We start from the raw sequence: 19848 nt of genomic DNA, 5'->3' as shown, positions 1-19848 counted from the left end.
TCGTGAGGGTTTTATTTATTTATTTTCTATTTTCTGTTTTTTCGTCTTGAAAGCTTTAAAGGCTGTGAGTTTAGGGGACTTCTCTGGGGAAGATCTCAGTGGCACATTCATCAGTGTTAAGCTGATGCACCGAAACGAGATTTGTTCCTTTCACTTTCTCCGTCCCTGGGCGTGGTGGGCACAGATGGCACTAATGGGCTCCTGCTCTCTCTGGGTGGGTGACTTAAGCTCTTGACCCTGTGTTCAGGAGAAGCGTAAACCGTTTCCTCTCCTACTGTTGCTGCTGTTCCACGGGTTTACGCAGTCTTTGGTCGGCTCTTGCGTGCGCTCTGACTGCGGAGGTCGAGCTCCCAGCCCTGGCGCATGGGGTGCTGCTCTGGCCAGCCGAGGAAGCTGGCCCCGTCTAAACCATTTACTCTTAGGTGTCCTAGGTTGGGGAAGACAGGATCTTGCAGTTCATCATATTTTTCAGACCATAAGACACACCTAGGTTTTAGAGAAGAAAAATAGGGGGAAATTTTTTGAAGCAGAAAAATGTGGTAAAATATTTAATAACATAATATTTCACCGATGTAAATGTAAACAGAACTCAACAGCAGCATTAACAACCATTATTCCTCCCAAATTGGGGGGGAGGGTGTTTTATAGCCTGAAAAATAGAGTACTAAGATGGCGGTGAACTGTGTGGCTGTTTAACTCTGTCTCAGTTTTCCTGTTCCGCTCGTCCTCAGTGCCGTGGATGGGAGGAACACCCGCACCTGCAGAAACATCTTGTAAGAAATTTGCTGAGTTTATTCCAGCCAGACTGAGGACATGCCCATGAGCAAGATCTGCAGTGCTCCAGGGAATGACGTGTTCGCAGTTTCTGTCATGGATTCGGAATTAAGGAGGAAACTGGAGTTTGCCTGGAGGTGGGAGAAAGCAAGGCAGGGAAATCTCTACGATTGGAATGCAGATAGTTTTGGAGGTGTGTTAACCTCCCGGCAGGGAACTGCGGGTAGACAGGGCTTGCTTAAGGCAACGATAAACCTTCCAGATAAACCTTCCAGGTTCCTGACTGCCAGTCAGGCCCCAGCCAGCTAGGGACTTCGGATCAGATCGCCCTGTGAGGGTCCAGATTTACTGCAGGGCCCCTTCCTTCCATCCACATAACGTGCGTTCCGGCCACTCTTCTTCTCCTTGGTCCTGTCTTTTCACTCAGCAGGGGGCAAAGCTGCAGTGAGATCCAGATGTGCACTTACTCCCTTTAAGTTTTCTCCGGCCCCAATGAGGCGGCTGCTGCCTTACTTCGAGCACGGCCTGCCGTGGAGGGCTCTCCCTGCCGCTCGTGGCCAGAGTGTGCGCTCCAGCGTTTTGCCTTCAGAGTCGACATTTAAGGCTTCAGCCAGTGAGACAGTTCAGCAGGCCTGTGGCATGCAAAAGTGTATTGTTTTGCCAAGGTGTGACTTCAGACGATGCTCGCTTTTGAAAAACTGTTCTTCAGTTATAGGTGACAGGTGAAATGGTGCTGCCTTCAGGCTGGAGTGCGGGAACTGGCAACTGAGCCCTGCCCTTGCACGGCTTCTGCTGCTCGGTGTGTCCTGACCTCTGCATGCGGATCAGGGATTCCCGACACCGCCCAGGGTCGGGAGGGGTTGTGGCGGTGTCTCGGTTGTGTGTGAGTGAAGGCACTTGGGGAAGCAAGTACGCACTGCCGCGTTCTCTCGTTCCCAGGGCGGTGTCTGCTACTGAGCCGGACGCTCTGCTTGCGCAACCACCGCCTTTGTTCCCAGCCCTTTCTCAACTGCTGAATCCTTACGGGAATTCTCCTGGCGTTAATTTTTTTTGTGGTTTGCTGCATCAGTGCTACACAGCGTTCGTCAGCAGAATGGAAAAGTAAACCGAGCTCTGTGGGTCTCCCCTCCCCCGGGGTTACCAGCGCGCCCCGTTCGTCCCGAGGACCAGATTACTGCCCTGCACTCCCAGGTGGACAGACACAGCAGTTTCAGATTTGGGGGACTGTCACCTTCGTGGGTGTACCCAAGTCCCCTCTCAAATGAAAGAAGTGGAATGAGCGGTTTGTGTTTCTCTTCGCCCTCCTGGTTTCCTCTCGTGTGTCGTGGATGCCCTAGTGGAGTTTGCATATTATGGAAACCTCGTGCAGCAGTCTTGCCTCTGCCACCATTTAACATGGATTTCCAGGAGGGAGAGTGGGGGTGACTCGAGCAGCAGTGTGGGGCTTTACCTGCCTGAGCTCTGGGGGGGCAGGGCTGTAATCCCCCAAGGCTGCAAAAAGGCTCATTTTCATTCTTCTTTTAAAATCCCCACTCTGGGGATAAGAGGTCCTGCTTGTCCCTCTAACTCTCCACCCTCGGGCTCGCTGGAAGTGCTAGGAGAGTGCTGCCCGGCCTTCCTGAGAGGGGCTGCCGGCCGGAGACCCTAAGCAGGGCAGGAAGTCTGGCTGGGCTGGCGTGGCCCGACGCCGCCCCAGGCCCGACACCTCTCTGGCTGCAGAACGATGGGCCGCCGCTGCCGCCGCGTCCAGAACCGCTTCACTCCCTGTGGTGTGAGTGGCAGGTAGGGAAGCACTGGCCCTTCGGTGGTTCTGAGGTTTCCAGGAATGATTTGCTGGAGTCTGTACTTCTATTTTTATTTCTCCCATGATTGGATTACTTGTATGTTGGGAAACAAGGAAACATTCTGTTACCCGTTTTCCAATTCAGATCCCCAGACCATTCCTCTGAAAAATCTCTTCTAGAGCTATGAGAGGCCCTTGGAGGTAAGATTGGGAGGGGAGCTCTGGAGGACAGGGTGCCAGCCTGTTGTCACTTGAGGCCTTTGGCAGAGGGTGCAAGGAAGGACTCTCCCCATAGGAGGCTGGCCAAAGTCTGTGAGGTGCCAGTCACCAGATGCCGTGGGTTACACTTTGCTCTTAGATTAGCTACAGCTGTCTCCAGATAGAACCTGTACCTTCCGCCCTCAGGGCACTGGGGCTCCCTTTCTTACTGTGCGGCGACGGTGACAACTAGGTGTGGGGTTGCTTCTGGAATTCTGCCAGTCTCCTCATGGCCCCTCCGCCTTCCACTCACCACTTGATCCCAAACACAGTGCCACGCTTTATCTTTATTTATTTTTTATTGTGGCAGCACCCCAGGTACCGAGTTTCTGTTTCAGTTACCATTTTGTGTCATAAGTCTCCCCCAAACTTACTGATTTAAAACAGGCTGGTGTGGCTCAGTGGACTGAGTGCCGACCTGCGAACCAAAGGGCCACTGGTTTGATTCCCAGTCAGGGCACATGCCAGGGTTGCAGGCCAGGTCCCCAGTAGGGGGCACTCGAGAGGCAACCACACACTGATGTTTCTCTTCCTCTCTTCCTCCTTCCCTTCTCGCTCTAAAAATAAATAAATAAAACTTTAAAATAAAATAGTTAAGATGACAAGTTTTACAAATAAATAAATAACATTTATTACTTCTTATGGTTAGTTACTATGGGTAACCTATCCAGGAAGGGTGTGGCTGACAAGCTAGTATCTTGGCCGTCTAGGTTTCTCTTGATTGAATATTTCTTGACTATAGATCACATTCTCCTGTTTCTTTGCATATTTGAAAATTCATAATTAAATAATAGTCTTTGCGCATAATACATTATAGAGAGTCTGTATTGTTATGTTCCTCTGAAGAGCATTCATTCTGATTTTAGCAGACAGTTCAATTATGTCTGAGCACCTTGAACTTGGAGGGCCTTGGTTTTACACTCTTTTATAGTACTAATCTGTGAAAAGCCCAAGACGGCTCCCAAGTCTAACTCAGCGGCTCCCAGCCTCAAAGTGCCGTCTCCTTGCAGGTGGCGTGGGTGCTTGGTCTCATGCTCCGTCAGGGAGGGTCTAGCACAGGCCTTGCTCTAGAGCAGGGCTGTCACACTCAGGTTCACCGGGGGCCACAGCAGCCTCCCAGTTGCCTTCGAGGGGCCAAATGTAATTTCAACTCCTTAACAGTTAAGGAGTAGTTACGGTTATACAGTCCTAAAATTATTTCAGCCCTTTGAAGGCCACCACGAGGCTGCTGTGGCCCCCGGTGAACATGAGTTTGACAGCCCTGCTCTGGAGTGTGGTTCTTAGGCCTAGAGACAGCCTTCTTATTGTCTCAGCTGGATGGTAGGGTTGTTAATAGATTTTTAAAATTGGATTTATTTTTTTATTTTTCAACTTCTATTATTTTTTATCTTCACCTGAGGATATGCTTATTGATTTTAGAGAGCAGGGAGGGGAGGGAGAGAAACATCAATGTGAAAGAGAAACGTTAATCGCTTGCCTCTCACATGCCCCCCAACCTGGGACCAAACCTGCAACCTAGGCATGTGTCCTGACTGGGAATTGAACCCAACACTCTTAGGTTTATGGACAACGTTCCAACCTACTGAGCCACACTGGCCAGGGCTAATTGAATTTATTGAGGGTATTAAGATGTTAATGAAATGTTTCCTCTCTGGCAGCTCTGGAACCCCCAATTCCCCTCGCCCTGCCCTTCCCCTAGTGCTGTAGACTGCACCATGCTGATCTCAAGCCAGCACCGCTGCCATCTGGTGAGCCCAGAGTGGCTCCGGCCTGTGCGTGTCCAGCTACACCTGTGCCCAGAGGCCTTCTCTGAGACGTCTGCCCTCCCCCTTTCCCCCGTACAATTCTCTTCTCCAGAACTGCAGCCACGCCAACTGCCCTGAGCCCTGATCTCTGGGTCCTCAGCTTCCCGGTGCTCCGACCCACCTGGCCGCAGGCGTGTACGCTGCAGTGGGACACCGCCCCCAGGCAGGGCGCAGCTGACTGTGGGCTCCTCCCCTGAGCTTCCCCCTTCGGACGTCTGCAGATCTGTGCTGCCGTTTACGGCCTGAGTGTGCGCTCCTCCAACGATTCGTCCAGTTTGATCGTTGTTCCCAGAGGGAGGGTGTTCCAGTTCTCTTACTGCGTAACAAATGGTCCTAAAACTTGCCACCTTAAACAGTTGTGTTTTGCTCGTGACCGCGTGAGTCAAGGATTTCGGCAGGCGGTGGCTGAGCAGCTTCCCCGAGGGCTGTCTCACACAGCAGCACTTACCTACCTGAGGTCGGCTAGACTAGGCGTCCCCACCGACTCATGGCCCGCGATCAGTGCTGGGTGTTGGTGGAGAGTGCGGCGACTCTGTCTTCGAGGGCGCCCACGATGGCGCTCACTCCAGGGGCCCTGGGTCTCCGAGAGGTGTGGCGGCCTCAGAGGGGTCGGGTTTGTATGTGGTGGCCGAGATTTTACATTGACTTCTGTAATCTAGTCTCAGAGGTCACCTAGTGTCACTTCTGTTCCAGTCTTGGGTTAATTGGTCATGAGCCCACCCAGACTCAGGGGAAGGGAGCCCCAGCTCTTGTTAGGAGAAGAGTCAAAGAATTTGTAACGATTTTTTAAAAAATCATCTCAGATGTTTAGTTTAGAACCAGTTACTCTGTCATGGTCAGAAGTAGAAGTTCATTCCTCAAGTTTCTGTAATGCTGTATAATTATGTTCTGATTTCCATTGCTATTTATTTTTTGGTCCAATGAATCATTTAGCAGTATATGGATTATTCAGAAGTATATAGATACAGTTGGGAGTTTTCTAGTTATCTTTTTTTTTTTTTAATTTCTAGCTTAATTCCACTCTGATTAGATACATATTCTGAATGATTTCAACTGTTTGAAATTTGTTGAGGTTTGCTTCATGGTCCACTATATGGGCAGTTTTGATAAATGATGCAGGAGATGTTGAAAGGAATGTGTTTTATTATTGGTGGGGGAAGGGTTCTACGTATGTTCGTTCGGGTTTGTTAATTACTTCATTCAGTTCTCAATAGGGCCTCGCCGTTTTGGGGTTTCGTCTGTTGGCTCTTACTCGTCATTGAAAGAGGTAAGTTTCTCACCGTGATTGTAAATTTGTGTATTTCTCCTTACGGTTTTGTCAGTTTTAGTGCACTTCAAAGTTAAGGTATTGTGTGCGCACAGAGCTGGCGCCGCTGTGTTCTTTGCGTGCTGGCTCCTTTGTCACTGTGAAACATCCCTTTTCACTTCGAGTGGTGCTTCGTACCCTGACGTTTCCCTCACCCGAATCGGTGCGTGTGCCCCGGTTTTCAGGCGGTGCTCGTTAGCGCCTGTTCTCTGCTCTCCACTCTCTTTTACTCGTGTTTGAGTTGGGTCACTTGCTCACGCTCCATAGTTGGGTTTTGTTCCTTTATCTGGTCTTTTCATTTTAGTCCATTTATATTTGATGTAATTATTGATGTAGTGTTAAAACGTATCACCTTGCTATTCTATGTATTTTCCATCTCATCTTTGTTCTTGTTCTTCTTTTAGATTAACCAAGGTTTTTTTCAGTGATTCTACTGGCTTGTTATATAACCTTATATTATACTTTTAGTGGCTATCCTACATTACAGTATACATTCTCATCTAATATAAATTATTGCTTTTACTACTTCCCTGGCTATATTGGGACTTTGTTGTACTTTGTATCTGTTTACTTCTTTCCTGCCTTTTGTTATTTTTATGCATTTTAATTTTACATATTTTAAATACTATTAAATACTGTTTTTCTATAGTCAATATTCATGTATATTTTTCACACACACCTTTTTGTCATTTTTCATTTCTTCACGTCTCTTTTTTGTCTGAGATAATCTTCTTTCCGCCTGAACAACTTCCTTTGGCATTTATTTTTGTGTACTTTTCTTGGCAACAAATTTAATTGTTGAAATGTCCTCATTTGGCCCTCATTTTTTAATGATATATTAGATGATCCAAAAGTCTAGGTTGCCAGCTATAGTCTTTCAACACTTAGAAGGTTTTCCACTGTCTTCTCGTGTCTTTTCTGTCTCAAAAAATCCATTGTCATTCTTTCTGTTGCCCCTTTGAAAGTGCGTGCTCTGCACGCCTGACTGCTGTATGGTTTTCTCTGTTACTGCTTTTCCACAGTTTTTTGCTGTAATCTCCCCGGCAGTAGTTTTGTTTGTGTTTATCCTACCTGGTAATTCACAGAGCTTCTTGATTCCAGTTATATATTTTGTGTCTACAGTTTCCCTTTGTTTTATATGGTCTGAGCACCTGGTGACATTTTTCATCTCTAATTTTCTCCATTTCTCTCTTTGTTTTCTGGCACATTTTTCAGGGTTTTTCATTTGTTTGTTTGTTTGTTTGTAGTATTTGGGTCACCAGTAATTCTGGTTCTGTTGTCTGTTTATGCCTCTTAGTTTTTGATTATTTGGTGTTGTCTCCTGGCATATCTGGTAATTTTCCATTGACTGCTGAGTAATATATATAAAAAGTTGTAGAGACTACGGCCGACATCTTTAGAGAGGGTTTTCCTGTCCTCTTCCAGGCCAGTGTAGTGGGGCTGATCACCTTGGTGCAGTCGGGCAGAGACGAATCGAAGCCGGGTCGTGGTTTGTAGGTGTTTTCTGCGTGGGGCGCACTCCTGTTTCTAGGGTGCGGCCATCCCACAGGCTCCCGCTGAGAGAGAGCCAAGGAGCCCACCGGGCCCGGTGCTGTGATGGGTCCTGATTGTAATCCTGGTCCTCTCTGCGCCTTGAGACGGCAGGACTATCTGCTCTGCATCTCAGTGGCTTTCTGCCCAGCTCCACCCCCCGTTCATCTGGGGAATGCAGCAAGTGGCTTGAATGGAAAATGAGCTTGTGCGTGTGGCTCAGCTCTGCCTCTCCTCTCACCAGGACTTGGCTCCTTATGTCTTCAATTTTTGTCATTTTAGCCACAAATTGTCAAAAGTTCTTTCGGTTTCTTTGTCTCTTAGTAATAGCCCTCTGTCTGGGTGACTTAGAGTCTCAGCTTCCTGCCTCCGCACCCCACACCCAGACTTGGGAAAAGGGGAAACGGCGGCGGTAGGGTGCTGGCTCGCCGCCTCTGGATTTCCCTTCCCTGGCACCTTGGCCCCTCAGCCTCCGGTCGTCTCAGCAGCTTTTTCAGTGCCTTCGAGGGGCTTTTGTTGTTGTTTGTATGTTTTTTTAAGATTTGATAACCTATTTCTAGCTGTTCTTTGTGTGAGCATTGCTTTGCCTCGAACTATTTCATCTTAGCTGGAAGCAGAATCCCTGAGCCCACTTACAAAATATATATATATATTCTTATTGAGATATAACTTACCATTTTAAAGTGTACAATTTAGTGATTTTTTAGTATATTCATGAGTTTGAACACCCACCACTGCTGTCTTTAATTTTCATCGCCCCACAGGAAAACCCTGTTACCCATAAGCGGTCCCTCTTGTACCCTGTCCCCCAGCCCCTGCCGTCACCGCCCTCTCTTCTGTCTGCGCTGGGCATTTCTGGGAATGGAATCCTGTACTGGGTGGCCTTTTGTGTCTGACTTCTTTAACTCTGCACAGTGACTAAGCCAACTGTGTGTGTGTGTGTGTGTGTGTGTGTGTGTGTGTGTGTGTGAAAATATACGTAACTTGAATTTCATCATTTTAGTCATTTGAGGCATACAATTCAGTGGCGCTGAGTACATTCACATTATTGTGTGGCCATCACCACTGTCCGTCACCAGAACCTTTTCATCGCCCCCTACTGACACTCTGTACTCCAGGATGTGTCCGTCATGTGCTCCCCCAGCCCTTGGGAACCACTGCTCTGTCTGCCGACTCTGTGACTTTACCTACTCTAGTATCTCGGATAAGCAGAATCACAGTGTTTGTCTTTTTGTGACTGGCGTATTCTATTTAACGTAACATCCTCAAGATTCATCCACGTTGTAGCATGTGTCAGAATTTCTTTTAAGGCTGACTAAATTTCCATTGCATGTGTGTATCTTATTTTGCTTATTCTTTCACCTGTTGATGGACATTGGGTTGCTTCCGTGTTGTAGCTATTGTAAATATTTCCATGAACGTGGGTGTTTAAGTATTCTTTCAAGACCCTGCTTTCAGCTCTTTTGAGTACACACTCAGAAGTGGAAGTGCTGGATCATCTCATAATTCTGTGTTTAATTCGGGGGGGACCCCACACTGGTGTCCACAGCAGCTGCACCCTTTTACGTTCCCACCCACCGGGTTCAAGGGTTCCGATTTCTCCACGTCCTTGCTAGCACATTTTTTCTCTTCTTCTGTTTTCTTTTTCTTAACACTTTTTTTGTAATAGTAGCCATCCTAATGAGTGTGAAGTGGTATTGATTGTAGTTTTGATTTACATTTTCCTAATGATTAATGATGTTGAGTACCTTTTCATGTGCTTATTGGTCATTTGCACATCTTTGAAGAAATGTCTGCTCGTGTCCTTTGCCCATTTTGAATCAGTTTTTTTGTTGTTGAGTTTTAGGTGTTCTTTATATATTCTAGAGATTGAGCCCTTATCAGATGTATGGGAGTATTTTCTCCCGGTCCCTGGGTTGCCTTTTCGCTCTGCTGATAGCATCTTTCTTCCCCTTCACCGTGTACCCCTGTACCCTCCCCACCTCCGCCCCACCTTGATAGCATCTTTTTTTTTTAAGACAATTTTTTTTAAAAGATTTTATTTATTTATTTTTAGAGAAGGGAGGGAGGGAGAGAGAGAGGGAGAGAGAGAGAGAGAGAGAGAGAGAGAGAGAGAGAGAAACATCAATGTGCGGTTGCTGGGGGTTATGGCCTGCAACCCAGGAATGTACCTAGGCTGGGATGATAGCATCTTTTGATGCCCAAAATTTTAATGAAGTCCAGTTTGTCTTTTTTTTTTTCTTTTATTGCCTATGTCTGTTGGTGTCATGTCCAAGAAATCATTGCCAAATCCAATGTCACGAGGCTTTTCCACTATGTTTTCTTGTGAGTTTTATAGTTTTAGGTTTTGTCTTTAGGTCTTTGGTCCATTTGAAATTAATTTTTGTATATGGTATAAGGTAAGGGTCCAATTTCATTCTTCTGCGTGTGGATATCCAGTTTTCTCAGCAGCATTTGCTGAAAATACTGTCCTTTTCCTGTTGAATGATACTGGTACTCTTGTTGAAAAGAATTTGAACCTATATGTGAGAGTTTTTTTCTGGGCTTTAAGGTTTTTTTCCCATTGGTCCATCTCTGCCTTTATGCCAGTACCATACAGTCTTGATTACTACCGCTTTGTAGTAAGTTTTGAAATCAGGAAGTGTGAGTTCTCCTATTTTGTTCTTTTTCAAAGCTGTTTCGGCCTGCTTTTGTAAATGAAGTTTTACTGGGACACAGCTACGCTGTGTGTGGCTGCTTTCGAGCCGCACGGCACAGTTGTGTTGCGGTCAGACCCTATGGCCCGCACAGCTAAGGTGTTCCCTGTGTGACCCTCCATGGGAAAACTCCCCGGCTCCTGAACATTAGAACTCTGTTCGTTTCTCCAGCTCCACCACGTTGTACCACAGACGTGGGTTTGCGGATTGTACCACAAATAAATAAATCAAAAGGAAAAAATAATGTGTACACGATACTTACGCCACCATAGATGCAACTCAGAGTAATGAACAGCCAGGTGCCCTGCGGCAGGGGATGACCCAGCATTCTCTGGTGCACTGAGAGCCTGCCATTCAAGTGACGTGTGTGGGGACGGTGTCAAAGAAATATTTACACGTAACACAAAATGTTGTGTATTCTTTGATCACCAGTATAAAGTATGCAAATATATATTAACAAACGTGGGAAAGCCGAGATCTAAATGGTTCAGAGATTGGTGCTTGTCGCGTTTGGTTTTCCAGTAAAACTAGTAGTGGGAGGGTGGGAAATGCCCGCCTCCGCTCCCTCTTTCTGTCTCTGCCCCGCAGGAGGGGGAGCGGGGAGAGTAAGCAGAGAAGCACCGGCGACCGGTGACCGGCACAGCCCACGGGCACAGCCCGAGAGCTCACCCTGGGCTGCGGGGCGCCAGAGTGCCCTTTCTCCCCCACGCCTCCGCCCTGGGTTTCCTGATGTAGTAACAGGGGAACACAACTGAAAATTTTAAATGCTTCTAAAATCTAAAAAAATCATGATTTTTTTTAATTCTGGAAAATCTGGAACGATTTAATAAAACAGAGGCAATGGGAAAATGAACCCCACGTCCCTGCACTCTCCTCAGTGGGTGCTGGTGCCGGGCCGGTCTCGTTGCATCTGCTCCCCAGCTGTGGGTTGTCTGGCAGGAGATCCTCAACGCAACGTGTATCTGTAAAAGCTTCAGAGTGTACTTACTCTGTTTTCTCATACATCCTAAAAAGAAAAACAAAACAAAACAACCAAACACCAAACACAATATGCTACCACACCTAAATTTTTTAACTCGGTATTTCTTATAAAATATCCAGATAACTCCTGATTACCTTTTAAAAATTATTTTTACTGTTAATTTGTTAAAATCCCCACAAGGTCCACATGGAGTTGATTTGTCTTTAAATCTCTTTACTATATACTCATAAGCTTTCCCTAGCTCTTTTTCTTTCTTTTTTTCCTTGCAACTATTTGTAGAATTAAAGGATTCGCTTGTTCTGTAGTTTTGCACCTTTCTAGATTTTGCTGATTGCACCCCTGTGGCCTCGCTTGCCAAGTTTAACATTGTTCTTTGTCCTGTAATTTTGCAAACTGGACCCAGAAACCAAGGCGTGTTCAGATTCAGGTTTCACTGCTGTGGCACATGTGCGTCACAGGTGGTGCCACGTTCACCCTGCTGCGTCGGGCCAGGAGGCCCACGGTGAGACGTGGGACCCACCGACGTTGTCCATACGGATGGGCTGAGGTCAGGAAGGGATGGAACAGCCCGGGAAAGGGCCCCGGAAGAGTTTGTACCTTGTGCACCCGGTGAGCGAAGTGCGGGGGTTTTCCTTTCAAAGCCGCTCGTTTGCCCTGTCACACTCGTCTCGGTGGTTTTCACAGCTCAGTCCTGAGAAGCTTGTGTGAGTATTCAGTGGTGTCCATATGGCTCTGGCGGCTGCTGCTCGGGGCTGGCTCACGTGAAGGAGGAAGTTCAGGGGCATTTGCACCGGATCTGACTCGATGATGCTGAACTTGGGTGGGAGTAGTCATGGACTTTTAAACCATGCAGACACTAGTTTTTCTTTTTTGCCTAACAAAGCACATGTCTCTTTACCTCCTTGTTGAACCTTTTCTCTTTTTTCCTCAGTGGCTCTTGGTGAATTAAAATCTAGGCTTTGGGGGAGGACTATTTCTTGAAACTTAATTATTTTGATTAGGTTGTAGAATCACATGGTTCAATATTTAGAAAGTGCAAAGGAGCACACAGTGAAAAGTCACATTTTGCCCAGGCTGGTGTTGCTCAGGGGATTGAGTGCCGGCCTGTGAACCAAAGGGTCGCCAGTTCAATTCCCAGTCAGGGCACATGCCTGGGTTGTGGGCCATGTCCCCAGTAGGGGGCGCGCGAGAGGCAACCACACATTCACATTTCTCTCCTTCTCTCCTTCCCTTCCCCTCTCTCTATAAATAAATAAAATCTTTTTTAAAAAGTTACATTTTGATTTAGGGAAAAATTATTTATAGAAATTTTAAAATAACAGTTTTATAGTTAGGAATAGTTTAAGATGTGGCATGATGGTATGTAGAAACCAATCATCTCACAGCATCATGAGCAGCAATGAAGCACTTGTGCAACTCTGACTTGTATGACAACAACTTTCAGGATTAGCACATCCTTGAACTAAAGCCCCTTAACGAGCAAACTGTAGTTGTTGAACCCAGAAGCTGAGGATTCGTTCAGAGAATGCTGGGTGGTAAGGAACTGGTTAGACCTGCATCATCTTTATAAAGGAAAGGGGAAAACTGTCCAAACCGAGTGTGCGTGCGAATTTTATGGCTGTATCTAATCATGTTTAAACTGCCACTGCCCTTGGCCACGCTCCACCCCGTGCAGCAGGAATTCACGGCCAGTCCTCACCAACTGGCATGTTTGATAGTGAATTTGTCTGTGATATGGAAAGGCTGTCAGGTTCTGTTCTTTCTCCTCGCAGGAACCGTCACTCTGCAAGGCAAAAACTAGAAAAAAGAAGTACAACAGTTGGCAACAGGTTCCTTGGTCTGCCCTCTATCCTCTGGTTCTGATTTATCTGCCTTCTCTCTAACAACCAGCCTCCAGCTGTTCCTCCGAGTGGGTACTCAATAAATTTGCTTGTGACATAGAAACAGAACAAAAGGCCTTAAGCCCAGGAGAACATCAAAGGTCATTATCGAAACCAGAGGACCCAGCAAAACACCAGGTCGAAGTGTGCCAGCCTGGCCCCAGGTGTGACTGGTGCGCAGGCCAGAGTGCGGGGTGGTGGACGTGGCCACTCGGCAGATGCCCCTCTCAGGGAGTCTGCTGTCCAGACACCCGTTCCTGTGGGAGGGGGAGTTTGGTGGCCTCGTTTTTTAGGGCTCTGAGGTGGGAGGAAGGTGACAGCACCATTAGGTGACAGTGCCGTGGGGAAGTGTTAGCTCTTTGGAGCGGGGGGAGGCCTGGGGGAACCTTGGATCTTCAGGGAAACAGAGATTGCGGAGCTTCCCTCTGTGGTGCTTCAGGTGGAAATGTGGGGCGAGGGTGGTGAATCTGGGGTGCAGTTAGCCCGACTCGCACCTCCACTTAGAGCTTCTCTTTAGTTCTCGCGTCTGTTGGACACGGAGCAACAGGCCTTGCTTCCTCAGCAGGTGCGACGTGCCCCTGAGCTTCCTGCCACCCCCGACTCCGCCGTCTCTGGGGGCCTTTGGGAGAAGGCTGCTGCGGGCCCGGTGGGAACGGAGGGTGGCCGGTGCTGTTTCCCCTCCTGCCCACGTTATGGTGTTGCAGGGTCCATCGTGAGCGTTTCTTGCCTGGTGCCCCCCTTGGCCCTTTCTCCTTTGCTCTTCAAAAGCAGAGGTTTTCTGCCTGAAACCTTCAGGGTCCCTCAGTGCAAAGGCCCAGGAAGATGCTTCCAGCGCTGCTGCAGAGGAGTGAACGGCCCCGGTCGAACCCCTGAGTGTGTGTGCGTGTGTGCACACAGGCCTGCACCACCTGTCCCCTCTGCCCTCCACTCTGGCCGTGGCCGCCTGGGCTCGCCCTCCGCACCCAGACTCGAGCCAGTGGGGTGTAGGTGCCAGGAAAAAGAGGCCGTGGAAGTAGTCCTCCCTGGGACAGGGGTTGACTCCTGTGCCAATTTCTAGGAAGGATCCTGGGTCTACCCCGAGTCTGTCCTCGAAAGGGGCGTCCTGGGGAGAGACAGGGGACAGACTGTGGGGTCAGAAGGCTCCCACTGCTGCCGTGCTCACTTATTTCGGATCAGCCCGCACTGAGCGGCACGTATTTTCCCGATCGCTCCCCCTTGTTTAAAGCCTGTTCCTTTAGCTTATGCTCCGGTGGCTGCTCAGAATGTTCTTTCTCTCCTCCTTCACTAGCTGGTGCCTACCTGCTCTGTTAGATGAAGCCCAGGTCTGACCTTTCCCAAGGAGGCGTCCTCATACCCAGCCCCAAGCATGGTTGGATTAGGTGTCCTTCCTTCCCCAGGTGTCGCTGCTAGGCACGCCCCTCACTGTGCTTGTGCTTCCCCGTGTGGACATACGCACCACATCATTATCCGGTTGTCTGTGAATAGACACCAGGCTGCCTCCACGTCTTGGCTTTTGTAAATAATGCTGAAGTGAGCCTAGGCGTGCGTGTATCTTTTCAAGTTAGTGTTTTGGATTTCTCTGGATAAATACCCAGAGGTGGGATTTGCTGGGTCATGAGGTAGTTTTATTTTTAACTTTCTGAGGAGTCTGCATACTGTTTTCCACAGCGGCTGCACCAGTCTGTATTCCCACCAGCAGCGTGCGGGGGTTCCCCTTTGCCCACGTCCTCCCTAGCACTTGTTGCTTGTTGATTCCTTGATGATGGCCGTTCTGACAGGTGTGAGATGATGTCTCGTTGTGGTTTTAATTTGCGTCTCTCTGATGACTGGTGATGGTGAGCGTCTTTCATACACATATTGGCCATCTCTGGGTCCTCTGAAAAAATGTCTGTTCTCTGCCCATTTTTCAATCAGATTGTCTAGCAAACAAACTCCTGGAAGGGAAGGGGGTAGGTACTCCTTGGGACTTCTGCGACAGTGCCTGCCATGCTGTGGGCCCTCCTGGGTGTCGGGGGAATGGAACGAGTAGGCCCGGGAAGGCCCCGAAAGGAGGGGCCCTCTCCTTGCTGGCAGACGAGACTTGCTCGGCTCACACAAGTGCGTGTGAGCTGCATTTGGGACCGAGCCGTCCCTGTCTGAGCGTTCCGAGGCCACGAAGCTTCCTTGCTTTAATCACGAAAGTATAGCTAGACAGTTGGCCGTCCTTTTCTTGTGAGCCCCCCCCCGGGCCGGGCTTGGTGCTAGGCTTGTGCGCTGTTCAGCCCTCGCAGGAGCTCTGGGGCACGGGCATGGCTGCCCTCACGGTCTAGACAAGTCCGCCGAGGCTCAGAGAGGTGTAAGGAACTGGCCTTCGATCCCCGGCTGGGAGGTCGCTGAGAGGACGCTTGAGCCCCGGTGTGTCTGGCCTCAGAACCCATGTCCTCCCCAGTGGAGGATGGTCCCCGGCACCTCACCCCCTTGTCTTTTAGACCCGTCCCTGGAAGACATGTGCGGCACGGAGCGTGCCCCGCTGGGGGACGATGGGCAGCGGCCGCCGCGGTGCACTTCAACTACCTCATCTCAGTCTGAGCCTTCAGAGCAGCTTAGGCACCACCAAGGCAAGAGCCTAGCCTCCGAGGACCCCAAAAAGAAGAGAGCTCAGAAGCCCTCCCACATGAGGAGAAACATACGGTGAGCTGTGCTCTGGGTTGGAGGGGACGGTGCGGGGAGAGGTGCTCCCTCCACTCGAAGGCCGTCAGCAGCAGGGGGGCTGGTTTGGCAGGAGTGTCCTCCTTCCCAAGGAGACAAGTGAAGTGCGGGCTGTGCTCCCGAGTGACTGGTGAAGGCGCGGCTCGGGCCCAGTGGGCGGGGCCGCCAGCGGGCGCGTTGGGGGGGGGGCAGGTGGCCCTCGGGCACCGCCAGGCAGTGTTGCCTCCTCTGGAGACCCCAGGCACCATCGGGTCCCTGGTTGGACCCTCTTTCTTCCTCCGTTTCTCCTTATGTCTCAAAACAAGAGGAGATGAAAGAAGTTGAGTTGTCATCCTCCTAGAACTCACCTTCAGTCGGCAGGGAACCGTCTGGTTCCAAGCAGGGCTTCTTCCTTGAGCTAAGAAATCAGCAGATGTGGCCTTGGCTGGCGTGGCTCAGTAGATTGAGCTCTGGCATGCGAACCAAAGAGTCACTGGTTCGATTCCCAGTCAGGGCCCATGCCTGGGTTGCAGGCCAGGTCCCCAGTAGGGGGCGCACAAGAGGCAACCACATAATGATGTTTCTCTCTTTCTCCCTTCCCCTCTGTCTAAAAATAAATAAATAAAACCTTATAAAAAAGAAAGAAAGAGACCAGCAGATGTGAACTTCCGTAACTACCCAAATCCTCAGCAGCCCTTCCGCCTACCAAAGAGATGAATGCTATCATTTTCTCCTCTCGCCCTTGTTTTTCCTTTTTAAAAACGTAATGATAACTTAAAAATATCACTCTGAGTTTGGAAAATAAGGATATAGAATCATCCATAATCCTACTTTCCACATACCAACTCTGTTTTTAATCGGCTCCTCAGCGGTATGAGTCACATATTACTCTGTTTTGCTCTTGCTCGGATACGTGCAGAGACGAGCCGACAGGGGCACCTGCCGGGAAGTTAACCAGCATGACAGCGCACAGGGCCAAAACCACCTGAGCCTGCTCGTCGCGCGGGTTTCACGGGACCGATGCGGCCTCCCCTCCCACCTCCGCGCTCTGAGCGCGGCGCTGACGACCGCGCCCCGTGGGGTGACGCCGCGGGGCCCGAGCCCCAGGTGACCCCGAGTGCTCTCTCTTTCTGACATGCAGAAAGCTGCTGCGGGAGGACCAGTTGGAGCCAGTCACCAAAGCAGCACAGCAGGAAGAGCTGGAGAGGAGGAAGCGCCTGGAGCAGCAGAGGAAGGACTACGCGGCGCCCATTCCCACGGTTCCCTTGGAGTTCCTCCCCGGTAAGCCGCGGAGGTGGCCGCAGAGGCCCTCGGCCGCGCACGGTGGTCAAGGATAGATCTGGAGCAAGGCCGTGACCTCTCGGGAACCCTTCGAGCCATTCGGCTTCTGGGGAACACACAGTCAGAGAATTCTCATTTAAAAAGTTCAGACGGATGAAAGTATGCTCCTCAAATTGGTCCTTAGATTTTCCCCCTTTCACTTTGGATCTTAACGTGCCAGTGGGTTCGGACCTTTTCTAGTGGCCAGCTGGCTATTGGGGTGTAAGAACCGGTGGAGAAAGGGGAACTTGGAAAGAGGGCTGAGGTTTTTGAGACGCCTGCTGCCTGTCTCCTCGGGGGGCAGTCCGGTGGTGAGAGCATCGGAGGGGGCGGGGTGGTAAACTGTGTGAGGAGCACGCTGGGCCACCTGCGGTCTGACGCTCCTCTCGTCCCCTCGCAGAGGAAATCGTCTTAAGAGCAAGTGACGGTCCGCAGCTGCCTCCTCGGGTCTTGGCGCAGGAAGTCATTTGTTTGGACAGTAGCAGTGGCAGTGAGGACGAAAAAAGCAGTCGAGATGGTAAGATCCAGCCAGCGGTGCCTCTCCCTCCTCCTGGCCAGTGTCCACCCCGAGAGCTCAGCCGTCCCTTTGGTGGAAAAGAGTTCAGTCCCTCCTCACTCACTTTGCCGTCTCTGACAAATTTCCCCGAGTCTTCCTGGTATTCCCTCGTCTTAACTGGAAGCTGGGCAAGGGCAGTGTTTATGGGTGACCCCGAGTCCTGCCCTTGTTTCCGTACCCTTTGCTGTAACAACGGGCAGTGATTACCTCTGCTCCCTGGGCTTTGTCTTGTTCGGTCCTGTTGGCTGCCCCAGAGGTGATTGAGCTGAGCTCCGGGGAGGAGGACACCCTGCACATTGTGGACAGCAGCGAGTCCGTCAGCGAGGAGGACGAAGAAGAGGAGAAGGGCGGCACCCACGTGAACGACGTCCTAAACCAGCGCGACGCCCTGGGGCGGGTCCTCGTGAACCTGAACCACCCCCCGGAGGAGGAGAATGTCTTCCTGGCCCCGCAGTTGGCTCGGGCAGTGAAACCCCATCAGGTACGGCCGGCCTCGACTCTCTGCTCCGTCCCCGTCGGCTCCCTTGCTGTGGACACTGCCTGCCGGTGCCCGTGGGCATCACCGCCCGTGAGGGACTTGTTTGGTGCCACAAGCAGCTTCCGGAAAGGCCCGGTCCTCCTTCCTGACAGCCTGTGCTTCGGGCCTCCCCGTGAACGGGGTGGGCGGGCCCTCGGGGTTGCCCTACCATGTAGAGCGCGCTGGATCTCTTGGCTCGGTGATCCTGAGCCTCCTTCTGTGAGATGCCTCTGGAGAGCAGAGCTTCGGTTGGGAAGTTGTGGCCCCAGAGGAGACGTGAGAGTCAGAAGTCTGAGGGCCTCTCTGGTCAGAGGGGGCAGAGCGGTTTGTGTTGGCCCGGAGCCTGGGAGCGGGAGCAGGGGGTGAAAGCTCCAGTGAGACAAAGGTTAACTCAGCGTGAGACCCTGACAGTAAGACCGGCCCCGCGTGGGACGGGCCGCCCTGCCGTGAGCGGCCGAGCAGCCGGGCGAGGCCGAGGGAGAGGCCCTGGCAGGACCCGGCCCCTGCAGTCTTGCCTGGGGTGGGCCCCCACACCGGGTGATTGTCTTTCTGTGTTTTCTCCGAGAAGCCCGTCGCCAGCCAGTTGAGGAGTCAGGGCTCGGGGAGGCTCCTGTAGCTGTCCACACCAGCGGTCTGGGGTAGTGTCTGCTCGTTGCCGAGTCCTCGCTGACTCCAGAGTGCGGGAAGCTCGGGCCCTGTCTGGGCCAGCGCGCTGACCTTTGTGTGTGTGTCTTGTCAGATCGGAGGGATCCGGTTCCTGTACGATAACCTGGTCGAGTCCCTGGAGAGGTTTAAGACCAGCAGTGGCTTCGGCTGTATCCTGGCCCACAGCATGGGTCTGGGGAAGACTTTGCAAGTGATCTCCTTCGTCGACGTCCTCTTCCGCCACACGCCAGCCAAAACAGTCCTCGCCATCGTGCCGGTGAGAGTGCGGGAAGGCCCCGCTTAGCCCCACAAAGGGCCCTGGGTGAATGCCTTCCGGGGCACTAACAGGCCGATGAGCTCCGCTGAGCTCGCTCCTTAGAACTCTCTCTGGGCTTGGCTCTCTGACAGGTCAACACGCTTCAGAACTGGCTGGCAGAGTTCAACATGTGGCTCCCGGCCCCCGAAGCCCTGCCGGCCGACAACAAGCCCGAAGAGGTGCAGCCCCGGCTCTTCAAGGTCCACATCCTGAACGACGAGCACAAGTAGGTGGCCCGCCCTCCGCGCAGCCCGCTCCCCTGAGCCCGCTCCCCCGGGCCGGGGTGTCGGCGCCGTCCTTTCGGGCATGTGCCCGTCCGCCGGGACCCTTTTCGGTTTCGTGGTGCGTCCCTCTCTCCCTGCTGCTCACGTTTTCTCCGCCCGGCTTCTCCGTTACACCCGAGTGCGCAGCCTGGGAAACTTCCTTTGTTCTGCCTGAGGATGCTTTTATTCCCTGGAAAGTCTGAGTGCAGGGTCGCATTTTCCCAGGTTTTACAGTAATAAAACTCACCGTGATAGGCTCTGGCCGGGTAGCTCAGTTGGTTAGAACATCGTCCTTGTACGCCAAGGTCGGGGTTCGGTCCCCAGTTACGGCACGTCCGAGAATCAACCAGTGAATGCAAAAATAAGTGGAACAGCAAATAGGTGTTTCTCTCTTTCTCGCTCTCTCCCCCTCCCACCTCCCTTGCTCTCTGTCTCTCAGATTAATAAGTAAAAATGTTTAGAAACTCGGCATGATAAAAGGAAACTTCCCGTCGTTTGGTTTTACACCTTCTCCGCTCCTCTCGCATGTCTTCGCAGCTCGTTGGTCTCT

At 50.9% G+C, this 19848-nt stretch overlaps 1 protein-coding gene across 2 annotated transcripts in view; it reads left to right on the top strand.

The window, feature by feature from the left end:
• RAD54L2 (RAD54 like 2) overlaps positions 1-19848 on the top strand; it is a 75650-nt gene that overhangs the window by 36828 nt on the left and 18974 nt on the right. For both annotated transcript variants that reach the window (XM_045857357.1, XM_045857358.1), the window contains exons 3-8: positions 15483-15684; positions 16823-16962; positions 17402-17518; positions 17812-18038; positions 18814-18996; positions 19128-19261. In XM_045857357.1, coding sequence (XP_045713313.1) covers positions 15483-15684; positions 16823-16962; positions 17402-17518; positions 17812-18038; positions 18814-18996; positions 19128-19261 — 1003 coding nt within the window. The remainder of the gene's footprint in view (positions 1-15482; positions 15685-16822; positions 16963-17401; positions 17519-17811; positions 18039-18813; positions 18997-19127; positions 19262-19848) is intronic.

The sequence above is a fragment of the Phyllostomus hastatus genome, unplaced genomic scaffold (assembly GCF_019186645.2).
Source record: "Phyllostomus hastatus isolate PE091 unplaced genomic scaffold, TTU_PhHast_1.1 phas_scaffold_129, whole genome shotgun sequence".
NCBI lineage: Eukaryota > Metazoa > Chordata > Mammalia > Chiroptera > Phyllostomidae > Phyllostomus > Phyllostomus hastatus.
Note: the sequence above shows the minus strand (reverse complement) of the source record. Positions and strands in the feature narration are given on the sequence as shown.